General features: G+C 40.8%; 1 protein-coding gene across 1 annotated transcript in view; it reads left to right on the forward strand.

Moving 5' to 3' along the window:
* Window positions 1-3,455: 3,455 nt before the first annotated feature.
* LOC122557631 (transmembrane 7 superfamily member 3-like) overlaps window positions 3,456-13,775 on the forward strand; it is a 30,096-nt gene continuing 19,776 nt past the window's right edge. The window contains exons 1-4 of the mRNA XM_043705410.1: window positions 3,456-3,647; window positions 6,728-6,882; window positions 8,491-8,626; window positions 11,248-11,368. Coding sequence (XP_043561345.1) covers window positions 3,533-3,647; window positions 6,728-6,882; window positions 8,491-8,626; window positions 11,248-11,368 — 527 coding nt within the window. The 5' untranslated portion in view covers window positions 3,456-3,532. The remainder of the gene's footprint in view (window positions 3,648-6,727; window positions 6,883-8,490; window positions 8,627-11,247; window positions 11,369-13,775) is intronic.

A 13,775-nucleotide genomic window follows, 5' to 3' on the forward strand; every position in this document is an offset into this window, starting at 1 on the left:
GGATAGATGCAAAGACATTGTTTCTCCTTGTGGGAGAGATAAGGACAGTGGGCATCATCTTAGAGTAAGGGATGAGCCAATTAAGATAAAGATAAGGAGGAATTTCTTCTTTCTAAGATCCGTGGATCTGTGGAATTCTTTACTGTACATGGCTGTCAAGGCTGGGTCAATAAGTACATTCAACGCTGAGATCGGCTTATTTTTAATCAGTAAGGGAATCAAGGGTTATGGGGAAAAAAACAGGAAAGTGGAGTTGAGGGACATCAGGCCAGTCACAATCTCATTGAATGACAGAGCAGACTTGATGGGTCAAATGGTCTACTTCTGTTCCTACCTTTTAATAATCTTATGGTCATAAATTGGCTGAAAACTGGGATCAGGAATGATGATGGGTCTTCTGGAATAAGCCAAGATGAATCACCTACTCAAAATATTTGAATGACATCATTTTATGTCTGCCATTATCAAAGACGGAGGTGCACATAAAGCTTCCTCATGTAATTTGTTGCTTAATTAGCCACTACCACTCGCAACTGGATGTGGCAGCACTGCTGCCATATTTTGGTATATTTTCGAAACTCACCTGCCAAGCCTTCCACAGTCTACCCCTGTAACCTTGAAAGTACTGACAATGCCATCAATATGAAATACTCATTCTTGTTTCTCTCCCCACAGACACTGCCTGACTTCCTGAATGCTTCCAACGCTTACAGATTTTAGGTAATTCAGATTTCCAGCGTGCACAATAGTTCTGTTTTGCAGAATCGTTTTTATTTCTGAAGAGGATTATTTTGTATGAAAATAGTATGTAATTACAGATATTCCTGAGGAGTGAGTGGGGTAAACATCACAAAATTATTGATTTACTTACATCCAAAATGGTCTTGATTTCTGATATAAAATGGGAAGTGACCAGATCTGGAGTTAGGCAGGTCCTCCCTCCCCATGCCTTGTATGTAAGCCACATAGGGACATAGAATGTAGGAGCTGGAGCATACTATTCAGCCTCCAATTTAACAAGACCAGCTGATCTGGTCTTAATTTTCATCCTTGTCCCCTCCATTACCCCCATCCCAACCCCATAAACCTAGTTTACCAAAAGTCCATCTAACTTAGATTTAACTCAGATCTAACTCTGGGGGGAGGTAATGGCTGAATGGTGTTTAACCAAAGATCGTGGGGACCAGGGCTTGAATCCTGTGAAGGCAGATGGTGGAATTTGGATTAAAACCTGAAATTACAGAGCCAATGATGTGTCAATTGTCAGGGAAAAAAAAAACTCTGACTCACCAATGTACTTAGAGCCATAGAGATGTACAGCACAGAAACGGACCCTTCAGCCCAACTCGTCCATGCTGACCAGATATCCTAAATTAATCTAGTCCCACTTGCCAGCATTCGGCCCATATCCCTCTATTCATATATCCATCCAGATGCCTTTTAAATGTTGTAACTGTACCAGCCTCCACCACTTCCTCTGGCAGCTCATTCCATACAATCACCATCCTTGGTGTGAAAAGGTTGCCCCTTTAAATCTTTCCCCTCCCACCCTCAGGAAATGTGCCATCCTTACCTGGTCTGGCCTACATGTGATTCCAGTCCCTCAGCAATGTGTTAACTTTTTAACTGCTCTCTGGGCAATTAGGCATGGGCAATAATTGCTGACCTAGCCAGTGATGCTTACATCCTGTGAATAAATGATCAAAATTGAATAAATTCAATGCTCCAGCTTGAACTGGAATACAGACTCAAAACCTCTGTGAAGAAAAAGATCCCTCCTTTTCTCCATCTGTAAAGGAAGATCTCACGTTCTTAAACTGTGTTCCTTGATTCTAATCTCCCTCTCAAGTGGTAACAACCAGTGGGTGTCCTATGTTTAATCTGAATGACCATTCAAACCAAGCTAAATTAGTCCGCATGACCGCTGTGAAGAATATCTATGTTATGTCTGCAAAAATGACCCTGACTTCCCAATTGCTCACCACTTCAACACACCACCATGTTCTTTGATGAATATTTCTGTCACAGACCTGCTGCAGTGCTCCAATGTCCCTCAATACAAGCTTAGATGACAATATCTCATTTTCCACCTGGGAGTCTGCAGCCTCTAGGCCTCAACATACAGTTCCAATAACTTTGGAGCCTGATTCCATCCTTCCATGCTTTACACCCACCCCCACACCTGGTTCTGTTATGACATTTAGCATTTAGGCTTTTAGCACAATCTTGCATACTTTGGGCCCATTATCTCATAATGCTGCTTTCATTCAGCAGAATTCACCCATTTTCTCCTCTTAGCTCTTTATTATCACTTATGCAGCTTTTCTTCTGTTCTGGTCCGCTATCCATAATTTCCTTCTTTACCGAACACTTTCAAATCTCTCCGTCTCCACCGATCCACTCACTTTTCCCATTACTAACCTCCCCTTGCCCAAATTCAGCTCCAGCATTAACGACACTTTTTCTGAGCTGCTATCAGTTCTGAATGGAGAGACATCAGAACATTATGTCTCCTTTCTTCCCACAGATGATGCCAGATCTGCTGAGTTTCTCCAACAATTTCTAAATGTGTCTCAATGCACTTACTATTTCTGAGCTTCATTTCGTTTTTAAATGAGTCCTGTATTAACGTTTTCCAGCCACCAAGCAAACCCAAAAAGACAAAGAGCTGAAGATCTGAAACACTCAAAAAACTGAAATTGCTGGAGAAACTCGACAGGTCTGGCAGCATCTGTGGAGAGAGAAACAGAATTAACATTTCTAGTGAGGCTTCTTCAGAACTTGACACATTAACTCTGTTTTCTCCTCACAGAAACTGCCAAACCTTCTGTGTTTCTCCAGCAATTTCTTGCATGTTTCTGATCGTCAGCGTCTGCAGTTCTTTGTTTTATGAAAGTTTATTGAGACACCTCACGTGCCAGTCAGCAGTATTTTTTATTCATTCACAGAATTGATTGTTGGGCCAGCGTTTTTCCCATTCTACTACTTGCCCTTGAGAAATAGATAACCTAGTTTGAAGTTTTAAGTGAAGTCACATCTTAACTGTTAAAATAATGTGCATAAATATGTTTTGTAGCATTATCTTCCTCATACAGTATAAAGTGTTGTTCCCAATAGTTATGTTGAGAACATCCTGAGGCATGCAAAACAGAAAGCCTTTTTTAAAAAAGGACACTGCAGAAATACTCAACATTTCTAGATTTTATGAACAATATGTCTTGTTGGAAAAGTATACAAAGCCTTGCGACATCTGGCGGCTGTTACAATCACTCTGTAATTACAACTCAATTCCAATATCGAGAGAGAGAATTGCAGCAAAACACAACCTGCACCAACACAGATCATTCCTACAAACAGGTCCAAATCAGTGCAGAAGTCGGTGCTGCGGCTAATAACGAAAGGGAAAGGGATACCAGAAAGAATGCAGTGACTATGTCCGGAGGTGGAGCTCAGACATGTACATTTCAGGATGTGACGTGTATTTTTTGGGATGTAGCTGCGGTCCAAACGGGGGTGAGGGGTTGATAGTTTGATGGGTAGTTTCAGAGGAGGACGACAAGGGACGATGTGGAGATGGTGCTGCTGTGTTCTGGCTGCTTTGCTGCTGGCCGTCGGTGCAGGGACCTCACCTGAGTCTGTGGTTCTCGGTGAGTGGGCTGTTGCAGTCTTCTTTCTGGGCATCTCTTTCGCTTTAGCTGATCCACATTCCCCGCCCCCAAATAATACACTCCTTTCCCAAACCTGCTCGGATTCCTTTTGCAATTGGATACGTTTAAACTGCTTTTACTACTTTATTTTTCCCCCCACCGCCCCACGAATTCCTGCTCTAAACTTCCATAGAAAACTTCCCTTCGCAGTCTGTAACGCTTACTTCAACTTTCTTAACTGGATGTTGTGTCTTTCTTCAGTGTCATTTTTAAACAATAAAAGTGTTAGTGATTACTTTTGTTTGGGTGGTGAACTTACATTTATGTCGTGGGCTTCACAATCCCACCTCCCCTGCCTCCAAGTGTGCTTTGTAAATATTTTTGAAGGGAGGGTTTGGTGTACAGGGTGATAAGTCACCGACAGAAGTGTGGAGGTGGCATGAGTGCAGAATTAATTCTAGACTTACCAATGCAGTTCAAAACTGCTCAAGGCTGGTGCAAAACGTTCAGAAACTTTTATATGGAAATTTTATGTGTTTTTTTTTGCTATCATGCTGACTTATGAATCCTTTTGCACAAGAATTGCCCAAACCCACCTCACTTCCTACCCCCCCCCAACTGTTTCCTTTCCCATACACTCACCCCAACCTTCCCTTTTCTTGCTCCCCTTCCCACCCTGAACTGAAATAAGAAGGAGTGTATCTGAATCATAGAATCCCAACACTGAGCCACCATGACCACTGAGGTTGTTTGAGGGAAGTAGTCTAATTAATGTTGTCATTTGAGATGTACAGCATGGAAACAGACCCTTCGGACCAAATTGTCCATGCCGAACAGGTATCCCAACCCAATCTAGTCCCACCTGCCAGCACTTGGCCCATATCCCTCCAAACCCTCCCTATTCATATACCCATCCAAATGCCTCTTAAATGTTGCAATTGTACCAGCCTCCACCACATCCTCTGGTAGCTCATTCCATACACGTACCACCCTCTGTGTGAAAATGTTGCCCCTTAGGTCTTTTTTATATCTTTCCCTCCTCACTGTAAACCTATGCCTTCTAGTTCTGGACTCCCTCACCACAAGTAAAAGTCTATTTATCCTATCCATATCCTGATTTTATAAACCTCTATAAAGACACCCCTCAGCCTCCGATACTCCAGGGAAAATAGCCCCAGCCTATTCAACCTCTCCTTGTAGCTCAAATCCATTTAATCGATAAACTTGAGTAATGTACAGCAGTGAAACTCTGGGGCTCCTCTCCTGTAGTGATAGTGTCACATCCTGTTGAGCCAAAAGGCCTAGGTCAGATTCCACCTGCTTCCTAGATGTGTCATTATATCTGACCACATTGTTTTGAAATTATCTAAACACTTAATCTTGGATGATTTGCAATGGTTCATTTAAAAATAAACCCTGTAAGCTACTTAATTAATAACTACTTGCTGAATTTGTTTGCATGGGTTATTATAGTCATACTTCATAGAAATGTACAGCTATGAAACAGATCCTTCAGTCCTTCTTCCAACCAGATGTTATCAATCTAGTCCCATTTGCCAGCACTTGGCCCATCAAACCCATCCTATTCATATACCCATCCAGGTGCCTTTTAAATGTTGCAATTTGTACTAGCCTCCACCAATTCCTCTGGCAGCTCATTCCATACTTGCACCAAATCTTGTACTAAGATGTTAACCTAGGCTATGTACTACAAAGTGGCTTTTGAACCCATGGCCTTTTGTCTTTGTCAGTGTTAATAATGAACCCATCAGTTTTGTGAAAACATCAAGCTTTTGTTGCCATTCTTATTGAGATAACACAAGTTCAAATAATAAATCTGGAATTGAAAATTATTCTCAGTGGTGATGACCATGGAGCTGCCTTAGTTGTTGTAAAAGCTGATCTGGATTGTTAATATCCTTTTAAGGAAGGAAATGTGCAGTCCTTACCTGATGTAGACTACATGTGACTCCAGACCCACAGTAATGTTGTTGGCTCTTAACTGTCCTCTAAAATGTCCCTAATAAGCAATTTAGTTCAAGGACAATAGGAATGGGTGACAAATGGCACCTTGCTGGCAATGTCTACATTCTGTGAAAGAATATTTTAAACAATTAAAACGTTTCTTTGGATCAATTTCTGTTAACTGTGAGGTGCAAATTTGTTTCCTGTATAAGCTTCAATACAATCTTGCATAAAGATAAAAATACTTGCTTTATAGAGCTTCTCTTGAAGTACACTTTTAAAACCAGCATTGCTGTAATCACATAATGACACAATAGCTTCTCGTTATCACTTGTGATTTCCACGTGCCTCACCATACTGAGCATTCTTAGATTTTATTTTGAAAGACTAAAGTCACCTGTCACAACATGGGACGCATCAATAATAATTCCTAACCACACAAAAGTTCAACCTTTTAATCTATAATTGCATGAAAATTGAATTATCAGCCTATTTCTAATCTGATTCTAAACCATTGGGCGAAATTTGCTGTTAACTATTTCCCTGCTGAAAAATGTGTCGCTGGAAAAGCGCAGCAGATCAGGCAGCATCCAAGGAGCAGGAGAATCGACGTTTCGGGCATAAACCCTTCAGGAATTCCTGAAGAAGAGCTTATGCCCAAAACGTCGATTCTCCTGCTCCTTGGATACTGCCTGACCTGCTGCGCTTTTCCAGCGACACATTTTTCAGCTCTGATCTGCAGTCCTCACTTTCTCCTTGTTAACTCTTACCCCCAAACATGTCTTTACTTTGAGATAATGCTTTTTAAAAAGTGAATGTAAGTTTTCCTGATAAGTTTGTCCCTTGTTCTGTGGCAGGCAGCAATTCATCATAATTGTTGTATTCAGATGTTGTATGGCAAAAATAAATAAGTAATCTGGCCTGTGGCATTTTCACAGCCAAATGTATAAAGTGTAAGTTTGCACTTCATGCTGAGAATATGGTGCAATGCTTAATCCAACTTGTTTGTATAAAGGAATTTAAAGCTGCTTATTATTGAAGTATATCTTGAGAAGAATTGTAGCTGGAAGTTTATCAGTGATGTAATTTTCTGTTTTGATTCTTTCATGTGACAGGTCACGTTAAAGTTCCTCTTATGAAGCCTGTTTCTGTTGTTTTGGAGCCTAATGAATGTAAACGCATTGTGGTTACAAACATTAGTAGCCTGACTACCTTTGTGGTTGCTCAAGTGTACACTCACATGCAAAATGTGACAGTATCTCTCTCTAAGGTAAGTAAACATTTCTGAAGGAAAGAATTAGACTAATTAAAATTGGTCTGATCTGTTCTTGTTTTTTTTTATGTCCTCTAATACATTTAACTGTTAGTCAGGTGGAAATTGAGTGAAGGAAAATAATTTTATAACATTTATAGATTTTTGGCTTCTTTTAACAACAGTATTGAAATAAAGTTTATGCAATGCTGTTTGCATTCCACTGTGGAGCATTTGGAAATGATATTTTCATGTCTTTGGAGAGAAATCAAATTAATGCTGGGTCTGGTATGAGTTCTTCTAAAGAAGAGTCATTGGACTCAAAACATAAACTGTTTCTCTCCCAACATATACTGCCAGTCCTAATTTGTTCATGGGATGTTGGTGTTGTTGGCCTTTATTGCCCAATCCTAATTGACCAGAGTCAACTACATGGCTGTGGATTTGAATCACATGTAGGCCAGACCAGATGAGGACAGCAGATTTTCTTCATTAACAGACATTAGTGAACCCGATCTGATTTTTTTAAAAAATCAATTGACAGTAGTTACGTGGTCACCATTTAGAATAGCTTTTCATTCCAGGTTATTTTTAAACTGAGTTCACATTTCACCATCTATCATTGTGGGCTTCTAACCCACGCCCCCAGGCTTGGGTTCTGGGTGACAAGTCCAGCGACATTACCACTGCCTCCCAGAATGAGAAGATTGCTACCCGGTATCAGTTTCTGAAATCTGTTTAGCTGGCGATCTCCATTTTCTTTTCAATAGTCTTTTCACCATTTTAGGTTAAAGAACCAGTAATTGGTTCAGTCTCCTAGTTTTTTATTTAACCAAAAATTTTATACCAACTGGGCTCCATGGGACTTTTGCTTAATGCATGGTTACTGGTTTGGCAAGTTGTCCTTGAGAAGGTGATGATTAGTTGGTGACTTGAACCATTGCAGTTCATTTTCTGTCAGTAGACCCACAATGCCATTCGGAAGGGAATTCTAGAATTTTACTCAGTGACACTGAAGGAACAGCAATATGTTTCCAAGTAATGGTGGAGGCAAGAAAGCACCCTACCAGTGTTACAAATAAACTAAAATATAAGTGGAATTTGACCAGTTGGAGTCCACATCAATTTAATAAACTTGGATTTCAGTCTGTAGCTTGAAAAGCAGATGATTTCTGTCCATGTGGCAGTCAAAAGAAGACTGCCAGCCAATGCATTATAATTTGTACAGAATCTTAGCAGATCTGGCAGCCTATGTGGAGAGAGAAGCAGTTTACATTTTGAGTCCAATGGCTCTTCTGCAGAAGAAATCATACCAGTCTCAGCATTAACTTGATTTCTCTCCACAGATACTGCCAAACCTCCTGAGTTTCTCCAGCAATATTGTTTGTTTCAGACTCCAGCATCCATATTATGTTGCTTTTATTATAAATTTTACCCTGGAGATCTTTCTTTGACTGTTATCCAAATGTAAGACTATTTAAAATTAAGTAATGATATTTAATCTAGTTTCAAATCCTTTACACAGGCTCTAGCTGTAGCTTTTAATAGCAGTTATGGCAGGCATGTGATCTCTGTCAGTGATGCTCTTTAAGGGAGTTAATTCATTTCCTGTTTCCTCTGCCTCAGTTCTTTCCTGCAGATGCATCGTATACAGGTTCGACTGCTGGTGTTGTGCTGATGTTAAGCTCATCAACATTCTACATTCGAGCTGGAGAAGAGCCGGTGTCAGCAGTCCTGCTTGCTTTGTCCTACGATGCTCTCGGTACATGAGCTAATAGAGATTTCTTGCCTTCCTCATAATAAACTGTAGACCAACATTGTCCAATTTATCATTGTGGATGTTTCTTGTGTACCTGTAAAACAGTGCCCCCTAGTGTAAAACTGCTAACAGCAGCATTTCCTAAACATGCAATTGCACAAATTTGAAAAAGGACAACATATCAAGTAAGAAAGTTTAAAGGGAGAAATTCAATTCACAAATCTTCATTCAAGTTTGAAAAATTAATAGCAAGCATCCGAAGACTGGGCAGATGGTGGTTTGGCCAGCTGAAGAGCTGTTTGAAACCTTATGCATGGTTACCTCAAGCTATGAGTTGCTGACTGGTTTGCTGTAGGTGTCATTTCATTTCCTCCCCTCTCTGACCTGGCAAATTGCAGCAGAGTGACTGTTCAGTGCTTGACAGTATTTAAGTTGGATCTGAGACAATATTCTCCCTACATCCTATGCTGGTACCACACAGAACTTGTTCTGGAAGCATGTACGCAAGGCTGTGCAAAATCCATTCAAAGGGACTATGCTGCCTTTTTAAAAATAAGTGGACCATATCAACATAGCAATTAAGTTTTAAAGGGAACATTGGCCAGATAGTAGATTTAAGTCACTTGACAAAGCATGGCCCTGCTACAGCAAGCTTTATAATTTTACCAGTCTGCCTAGAGAAGTGGGGATTTCTCAAGTACTGCTTTTATATACTGACTCGTGACCAATAGACCCTGTTAGCTGTGTACCGCCTTCTACACACTAGTCCCTATATCTGCCACTAGGCATAATTGTTTTGGCTATTGAGATGTTCACCATATAGCCATCACTATTTGACCCTGATCTAAGCTTAAGACCCCCATATGATCACTGTTACCAAGCCCATCTACTTCCACCTCTGTCCTACGACCTGTCTCTACTTCTGCCTCAACTAGCCTGCTGCTGAAAGCCACAATAATTTTTTTTTTTCTCAATCCAGATTATTCCACTACATTCCTGGCTGACCTTTCAACGTCTATAAATTCATGCTAATTTAAATTGGCTGTCTGCATCTTACACTGAATCAAATCATGTTCACCCCACACTCGCTACCTACGTTGGCTCCGTGTCCAGTATTGCCTGAACTTAAAAGATTTAAGCACGTATTATTCCATGGCCCAGCAATCCATTATGGCCAGCACATCTCCCAGGTCTTTGTACCTTTCCCATTCTGCATATTGGGCACACTCCAGTTTCCATTCCTTTCCCAGAGATGACCTGCTTTCAGCTCCAAGACTCTAAACGCTGAACTTTCCTCCTAAACATTTGCTCATTTGTAAAATGCTCCTTAAAACCAATTCCTTTTATCAAGCTTTTCGGCAGCTGTTCTGTATATGTGGACTTGGTGGCCATTTTTTGACTGTCATATTTCAGTGAAACACTTCATAATACCTTGAGAAATGCAAAGGCATTGCATATACTTGTGTGACACTGGTGGAAAAGTGGCATAATCCAGGGCCTAGGCTAACATTGTGGGGAAAGTAGGTTCAAATCCAACCACAGAAGCTGGTGGATATTTTAAAATGAATCAATTAACCTGGAATAGAAAGCTAGTCGCAAAAATGATATTCATTCTGGATCAGTGTATGCCTTCAAAAGTTGATTTCCTTTAACCTTCCAACTTGCAAAGTGTATGTTTTAAATTCATTTTAATTGTCAGGATTGTAAAAAAATCAATCATTCTGTTTTTCCTTTCCTTTCCATTTTTATGGATGGTCTTTTGCTGCATATGTTAATTAATTGTATGAGTCCTGGTTCTGAGATTCTCTCAGTGAAAACCTAACATTCACTGAGTTTTAGCAGTAGATCAACTGATTTTTCACAAAGGTGAACCATGATATCTGTCTTATCTTGCAGTAGTAGGAATTAACATAGGAATCTTGGAATTATTCTCCAACCTTTTCAGGTCCCTTTATTGATCTTCCTCCATTCTATCTTTCCAGCATTATGTCCAGTTGTGTAACTTTCACACAGCTGAATGTTCTACACTCTTTCCACTTGACTGTTAGCAAATAAGCCTTCAGTTATTTTGTTCGTTCTTGATCCTTTCACAATGCTACATCAAGACAACCTTTTAAAAGTTCCTTAAACTGACATCTCGAAGGTACTTGCAGTCACCTACTCCAATCCCCTTGTACGTTGGGATGCTTTGTCACATTTTATGGCACTTTAAAATGTAGCTTTCTTTTTTTTTACCTGAATATCTCGTGAATGCATATTAATCTTTTGGCACATCAAAAAGCCTTTATGCATTGCAATTTCAGATGGAAGTGCTAATCTGAGCATCGAGAGATAAAATAGGACTCTGGGTTACTCGTAAACTGGCCAGAATGTGAAAATATTGTGCAGTACAATTCAACTTTGAAACACAGAATGGGCAGTATATTAGCTCTATACATATTCACTACAAAACAAACTTTGATGGGGTGTGTAACAGTTGGCAAATGTGCTGTTGATCGTTTTGCCAGCCCCAGTTGAATTTCATCCCCAGTATTCAAAGATTATAAGATCAAAACAATGTTCACCAAATATTCTGTTCATAAAATAAATGTACTAGCTCATCATCTTTCCTCTCTTTCCTACAGATCCAGTACCAGGTGCCTGCAACACAGAGTTTGTCCTAGAAAATGACCCAAATTTGCACTTAGCCTACAACAGTTATGAAACTTCTGTAATGTTTGCACCAGCTAACTTGGGTATAATCGGGTAAGTCAACAGCTACCATGACTTTTGACAGCTGAAAGTAATCCTATTTTTGTGTTCTCTGGCTTGGCCAGTATAGAACAATATAGTACAGGGCCTCGGTGTATTGTTGACCTTTTATCTACTCTAAGATCAAACTCCCCTACATACCCTTTATTTTACTATCATCCATGTGCCTATCCAAGATTTGCTTAAGTGTCCCTAATGTATCTGACTCTACTACCACCGCTGGCTGTGCATTCCACACACCCACCACTCTGTGTAAAGAACCTGCCTCTGACATCTCCACTAAACCTTCCTTCAATCACCTTAAAATTATGCCCTCTCATGATAGCCATTTCTGCCCTGGGAAAAAGTCTCAGGCTCTCCACTCTTCCTATGTCTCTCATCCATCTTTATACTCTTCTATCAAGTCACTTCTCATCCTTGTTCACTGCAATGAGAAAAACCCGAGCTCCCTCAACCTTTCTTCATAAGACATGCCCTCCAGTCAAGGCAGCATTCTGGTAAATCTCCTCTGCACCCTCTCTAAAGCTTCTACTCCATTCCTATAATGAGGTGGCCAGATCTGAACACAATATTCTAAGTGTGTTCTCACCAGGGCTCTGTAGAGCTGCAGCATAACCTCACGGCTCTTAAACTCAATCCCTGTGCTAATGAAAGCCAACACACCATAAGCCTCCTTAACAACCCTATCAATTTGGGTGGCAACTTTCAGGAATCTATGGACATGGACAGCAAGATCCCTCTGTTCCTCCACACTGCTAAGAATCCTGCCATTGACCCTGTAATCTGCAAACAATTTTGACCTTCCAAAATAAATCACTTCACACTTTCCAGTTTGAACTCTATCTGCCACTTATCAACCCAGTTCTGTATCCTGTCAATGTCCCGTTGCAACCTACAATAGCCCTCCACACTATCCATAACTCCACTAACCTTTGTGTCATCGGCAAATTTACTAACCCACCCTTCCACTTTCTCATCCAAGTTGTTGATAAAAATCACAAAGAGCAGAGGTCACAGAACCGATCCCTGCAGAGCACCACTGGTCACCGAGCACCAGGCTGAATACCACCCTCTGTCTTCTATGGGCCAACCAATTCTATATCCAGACAGCCAGGTTTCCCTTTATCCCATGCCTCCTTACCTTATGAATGAGCCTACCATGAGGAACCTTATCAAACGCCTTGCTAAAATCCATATACACCATACCCACTGCTCTACGTTCATCAATCCGTTTTTCACATCCTCAAAGAAATCACTAAGGCTTGTGAGACATGACCTGCTCCCCTCAAAGCCATGCTCACCATCCCTAATCAAACTATGCTTGTTCTAATAATCATAACTCCTGTCTTCCAAATCCTCTCCAATAATTTGCCTATTGCTAAGGTAAGACTAACTGGTCTGTAATTCCAAGGATTATCCCTATTCCTTCTCTTGAGCAAGGAAATAACATTTGCCACCCTCCAATCATCTGGCACTACTCCAGTGGACAGTGAGGACACACAGATCAGGTGATGAATTTTGGAAGATCCAAATCAAGAGCAAACTTTACAGTAAATGGAAAAGACCTGGGGAAAATTGACATACAGAGATCTGGGTGTTCAAGTCCATTGTATCCTGAAGGTGGTAATGTAGGTCAGTAGCGTGGTCAAAAAGGCATACGGTATGCTTTCCTTCATTGGAGGGGGTATTGAGTACAAGAGTTGGCAGGTCATGTTACAATGATATAAGACTTTGGTTTGGCCACATTTGGAATACTCTGTACAGTTCTGGTCACCACATTACCAAAAGGATGTGGAACTTTGGAAAGGATACAGAGGAGGATCACTGGGATGTTGCCTGGTATGGAGGGCATTAGCTATGAAGAGAGGTTGAGTAGATTAGGATTATTTTCATTAGATAGACTGAGGTTGAGGGGGGACCTGATTGATGTTTACAAAATTATGGGAGGTGTAGACAGAGTGGATAGCAAGAAGCTTTTTCCCCAGAGTGCTGGACTCTTACTAGGGTTTATGAGTTTAAAGTGAAAGGGGAAAAGTTTAAGGGAAATATGCATGGAAAGTTCTTTATGTAGAGGTTGGTGGGTGTTTGGAATGTGTTGGGAGAAAGTGAGGACTGCAGATGCTGGAGATCAGTAGAGTGTGTGGTGCTGGAAAAACACAGCAGGTCAGACAGCATCCGAGGAGCAGGCGAATCAACTTTTTGAGCAAGAGCCCTTTATCAGGAAAAGCAATGGAATGCCTGGAATGCATTGCCAGCAGAGGTAGTAGAGTCAAACATGATTGCGTCATTTAAGATGTATTTAGACAGAAACGTGAATGGGCAGGGAGCAATGGGACACAGACCTGGAGAAAATAGGTGACTGGTTTAGACAGAGGATCTGGATCGGTGCGGGCTTGCAGGG

This window comes from Chiloscyllium plagiosum, chromosome 16 (genome assembly GCF_004010195.1).
Source record: "Chiloscyllium plagiosum isolate BGI_BamShark_2017 chromosome 16, ASM401019v2, whole genome shotgun sequence".
Lineage (NCBI taxonomy): Eukaryota > Metazoa > Chordata > Chondrichthyes > Orectolobiformes > Hemiscylliidae > Chiloscyllium > Chiloscyllium plagiosum.